The 5624-nt window shown below is 30.7% G+C and overlaps 1 protein-coding gene across 1 annotated transcript; it reads left to right on the top strand.

Moving 5' to 3' along the window:
* The first annotated feature begins 1904 nt into the window (after positions 1 to 1904).
* LOC106779618 (nudix hydrolase 2) lies at positions 1905 to 5123 on the top strand. Its single transcript, XM_014667766.2, has 9 exons — positions 1905 to 2119; positions 2768 to 2964; positions 3368 to 3433; positions 3799 to 3936; positions 4016 to 4093; positions 4185 to 4235; positions 4314 to 4348; positions 4432 to 4540; positions 4842 to 5123. The coding sequence occupies exons 2-9, from the start codon at positions 2776 to 2778 to the stop codon at positions 5034 to 5036; spliced, it is 861 nt and encodes a 286-aa protein (XP_014523252.1). The 5' UTR covers positions 1905 to 2119; positions 2768 to 2775; the 3' UTR covers positions 5037 to 5123.
* Positions 5124 to 5624: the final 501 nt, after the last annotated feature.

The raw sequence follows: 5624 nt of genomic DNA, 5'->3' as shown, positions 1-5624 counted from the left end.
AGGTTATTAGTTCATTTATCCCACTATTCAGAATTTTTTTTTTGAATTTTTATAAAGATATTATAAAGTGAAATCAATTAATTTATCCAGAATTTTTAATATATTGTTTTGATATAATATAAATATTTAAATTAAATTGATTATAACAAAGTTATATATGTATTATGATTCAATATAAATTATTTACCATATATACATTTATATACTCATGTATTTAATAAGTGTCTCCTGATTAATAAAGAATATCTTCTTTTTCGAAAAAGTTATCTAAAATTTTGAAAAACTATGAATACTTAATATATAATTTATACTTTTGTATTGAATATTATTATTTAGGTACAAGATTAAGTTTTACCTAAAAGAAAAAGATAAATCAGTTGAATAATATATAAAACAAATTCACAAATATATCATTTTCAATTCAAGTGTGAGAATTAATGTCAATATAACCATGTTTTATATTTATTTAATCTCCGCAATAAATCTACCAAAAAAACCCAATAATAAAAATTTAAAGAAACCTCTGTCGTTAATAAGGTATATTGATACATAAAAATACTCCTCCTCTGTATTATACTGAAAAAAGAAAGTGCTTTGTGTAGTATTAATTCTGAACTTTGAGATTGAATTGTCAATTTGCGAATATTAAAAAAAGAAAGGATAGAATACATAATGATTATGATATCGAACTATATATCTATAATGTGAGGATGTGATATGAGATAATTGGAAATAATAACATATTATCTATTAACTGATTAGGGGCAGTTGGAAGAATATTCTTAACTTGAAAGTCAATACATCAATTGATGATTTTATATATATATATATATATATATATATATATATATATATATATATATATATATATATATATATATATAATATGATCGACCAAATATAAGTTTAATTATTTAAGTTCTAAGTAATTTTATAATATATATTCAAATAAGTTTATAAATTATCATTTCTTTTGTTAGAATACTTTGGAAAAAAATTTCTTTTAACAATATACGTGGTAGTTCATGATTAGTTCATTTCAAATATTTTTTAAAAATAAATTCAAACAGACGAATGAAATGGTGACACGTGTCCTGTTATAAAAAAGTTGTTAAAAAATGTTGTTAAAATATCATGATCCAATACTTTGATCGAATAAAATCTAAAGGGTGTTTTATCGATGGATTATGATATTTTAACAATTTTTTTTAACAATGTTTTGACAACAGAACACATGTCATTATTTTATTGGTCTATTTCAATTTATGTTTAAAAAAATATTTAAAATAAAGCAATCACAAACTGCCACATATACATTATCAAAACGTTGTTAAAAAAATGTTGTTAAAAGATGTTGATAGTAGTTTAAAGTTGTAATTTTGGATTGAATGTTGTAAAGTTGTAATTTTACGTTGTTGAATAGGAAAGAGGTGGTGGAGTTATGATGTGTTAGAGTTTGTGGTGATTGATTAGCTTTCCTTTTCTTGACTATTGGTGGGGATGGTATGTTACCATCTCTTCACTTAGTGGTGCCATATTACCCATTCCCTACACCTACTTTCAAGGAACTACCATTTTATATTATGCTTACACCATCATACAGTTTGTTAATTTTCCATATAAATAATTGCAGGAGGGTCAACGATTCTTCTAAGGTTTGCTAGAAAAAGTGTACAGAGGGATAACATTTTCAAAATCACATGTCTAAGAAAAGGGTAATCTGGTGAAAGAGTTCACATAGGGATATAACATTTTCAAAATTACGTGCTTCTGGGATAAACTTGTTCATACTGCAGCAAGGAACCAGCTACTGCTACTACTACTACTCTGACCACTGACCAAGTTTATAATGTGGGCGGCTAATAATGAATTTAAGACATGGCTAAACCTTGGATCACAAAAGGGTGCAGTGGAAACACGTCACCACGCACTTATCAAACTTAGACTATGCGTCTTGTTATAAATTGCTACCTCATTACTTGTAACTCTCCAAGTTCCACTACCTAGTGCTCTCTCTCTTTCTGTTTCTTCACTGTGCCATTCACTTCCAAACTTTTTAGCCTTTTCAATCCTCAAGTTTTCAGTTAATCTCCTTCTCTTTTTTTAGTTTCTTCTCAAGGTAATCTTCTTCGTCACACTGCTGTGTGCTAGCTGATTCTAGTTATCTGTGGAACTTGTTTGTGTCAGGCCATCTTGGCTTTGGTGTGGTGTTGTGTTGTCTCAGACTGAGTATGATTTAGTTTAGACTTACGAGTTTTCTAGAATCTGCCTTTTCTTTTCTAGAGTAAACTAATATATAAAATGATTTTGAAATGGTATTTTGTAACATGAAGGAAGTATACAGATTCTGTGATGGATTTTTAGAATTAGCAGACTCGGTTTAACCATCTTGAAACCAATTGTAAGCACTGATTTGAATATAGTTTGTTTGTTATCTGGAATGGAACTTTCGAAACAAAAGATACAGATTGAAACTGTTTCAGTGGTTTGGATAAAGAGTGGGTCTATAGTTCATTGTATGATTCATGGATTCACAATCTTGCCACTCTAGAAAATCTCCACCAAAAGTTTCCCTGTTAAACTTAGGTGGAGCCCCTTATGCAGTTGTGAAGTTTGTGAACTTTAGACAATGTACAACTTTGTGATTCAACAATTTTGGAGCTATATCCAGAATCTAGATGCTGCATAAGTGTTCAACTTTTCAAATTTTTCATTTTATCAGAACTTCCTTTTGGACTTTTACAATTTTTTTATGTATTGTGTGCAGTTTAGTCCATGTCAGTCTCAGCCAGTCCAGCGCCACTGTTAGGGGATCGACTGTGTGAGAATGGATATGAATGTGTTGAAATTCTCCCAGCCACCAATGATGCACATGGAGGAGTCATTGTGGACTTAAAAGAGGCTATGGACTCTGAAGTTTTTGCTACTTTGCTTAGATCTTCACTTTTACATTGGAAAAAACAGGTGAAAATTATGATCTTTTTTGCATTGAGCTCTCATCTGAAAAGGTTTATCCATTTTGTGATGCCTATTTCCACTTGCAATAGTTGGCCACTTTCTCTCTTTAGGTGCAATAGGTAGTTTAATGCACATGGTTGTGTGATATCATATGTTTGACAAAACAGCACCTCTTTACACAAGTCAAAATTTGAAGCCAATGTAGTTCTTCTAAGGGATTCTGTTCACCATACACCTCAAAACCGACCATTAAATAATGTGCAAACACACGCTTGAACTCAAGATGAATCTTCTCTTTGGATGAATGCTTTTATCCAAAAAAAGACAAAAGCAAACCATACTTTTCTCAAAGTCCTCATTAATGCTACACTTTTCAAAGTTCTTATCTAAAGTTTGGTATGCATTTCAGGGTAAAGATGGCGTTTGGATCAAGTTACCTATCGAGCTTGTTAATCTTGTTGAAACTGCTGTTAAGGTAATTTCCCCCCAATTTTCTTATAGTTTTGTTGTAAACTATTTTTAGCATGGTTCTGCATCATGCATACAACAGCTCAGGTTCAGTACCATGAAAAACTTGTGGTAATAAAGTAAGATAGAACAAACCCACAAACCCACAAACCCTTAATAACAAAATTATAGCTATGATCTAATATTGTCTATTCTCTTATCTGTAATGCATCTTGTGTCAAATTTTGTCATTTGGGGTAGCTAGTAGACTGAAGTGTTAGATTACCACATCAATTTGTATTTGTGTTAAGCTAAGGAAATTGATTGAAATCTTGATACTGGTGATTGATAATAATTTGGTGAAAGATTTGCTTTGTGTTGTGCTACTGGCAGGAGGGTTTTTGGTACCACCATGCAGAGCCAAACTATCTAATGCTAGTTTACTGGATTCCCAAAACTGGCTGCACAATACCTCCAAATGCTTCCCATTCTGTAGGAGTTGGCGCAATTGTCTTGAATGATAAGAAAGAGGTCTGAAACAATCAACCTTGTTTCATGCTAGCATTGTATTCCTTTTTCTTTGTTTGATACCTTTGTTTTGGGGTTGTAGGTGCTTGTGGTCCAAGAAAAAAGAGGTGGATTCCATGGCATTGGTGTTTGGAAAATACCTACTGGAGTGGTTGATGCAGTATGCACAGTTTTAAAGAAAAATTCCATCTATTCTTCAAAATAATGTACTACTTTGTCAGCAAAATTGAAATTTGGATTGGTACCTGCAGGGTGAGGAGATTTTTGAAGCAGCTATTAGAGAAGTGAAAGAAGAGACAGGAGTAAGTATCAGAGAACAAAATGTTGTATAATGTTAGTATCATTGTATTGTAGTCATGTTCTGTTTTATTGTTGTTCAGATTGATACAGAATTTACTGAAGTACTAGCATTCAGGTATGAAACTTGTTATAATTTGGAAAGAACAGTGTTGTTAATACTTGTTTAGTCTTGTTAATTCTCATGTTTATGATTTTCAGACACGCACACAATTCATTGTTTGGAAAATCAGATCTATCTTTTGTTTGCATGCTGCGTCCTCTTTCTTTTGACATCAAAAAGCAAGATCTGGAAATTGAAGCAGCTCAGGTAGGTACTTTTGTTTTACTGTGTCAATACAGTTTATGTTGGAAGTCCTACATCGACTAGGCCAAATTATAATATATAAATGAGATGCAAATCTCACCTTATAAACTGGTTTTGTGGGGTTGAGTTAGGCCTAAATCTCACTTCTAACATAGTATCAGAATCATGGTTAAAGCCTATACTAGAAAGTTATAATTGGCATTTCTGGTTCTATTCCACCCGTTCCAATATCTACGTAATAAACATGTTGAAACATTGATTTATGAGGTAAAATATTTGGTGTGTTTTGAATTTTGTGGCAAAGTGGATGCCGTTCGAGGAATTTGCTGAGCAACCATTCAATGAGATGCATGAACCCTTCAAGTACATGATAGAATTATGCTTGGCAAAGGTGGAAAATGTGTATGATGGATTCTCTCCGAGGCCTGTCTCATCATATTTCGTGGAGGAGTTGAATTGTCTGTATTTGAACAGCCATGACCTCGACAAGACTTCTTGACTTTCTCATTCATGTTTCTTTCTTGGAGAACATGTTGGAATTCCTGCATTACCATTTTCTAATTATTGAATTATATTTTAATTATTACGATTAATGCTATTTAACTATTGAATATTAATTCTTGCTTGTCAACGAGAGAGTGTAGGCACTTGGGGACTCAATGGATGTTTCATTCTACACCTCCAAAGGTTTCATCATGCACCTCCAACTTTTTTAAAAATTTACTTTTAACTTTAATAAATATCTTTTTTACTTTTCACTCTCTATTTAAAGTAAGGTGTTTCATCCTGCACCTCCAATACTTAATCTTGTATTTCTAACTTTTTCAAAACTTTATTTTTTAACTTTAGTAAATATATTTTTTACTTTTTTTTCTTTCTATTCAGAATAATTCTAAATTTTTTAACTCTGTATCCTTTTAAAATTTTTTTCAAAACTGTCTTTTATTTATATTTTAATAACTCTTTAATTTAATTTAAAAATCTAATATTATTTAATATTCTTTCATATTTTAATAATTATTAAAATATAATTTATATTATTATAATAATTATATTACTAAAATTAAAATTAAAATAATTAAAATAA

Source organism: Vigna radiata, unplaced genomic scaffold (assembly GCF_000741045.1).
Source record: "Vigna radiata var. radiata cultivar VC1973A unplaced genomic scaffold, Vradiata_ver6 scaffold_361, whole genome shotgun sequence".
Classification (NCBI taxonomy): Eukaryota; Viridiplantae; Streptophyta; class Magnoliopsida; order Fabales; family Fabaceae; genus Vigna; species Vigna radiata.
The sequence above is the reverse complement of the archived record's forward strand: the minus strand, read 5'-3'. Positions and strand labels throughout refer to the sequence as shown.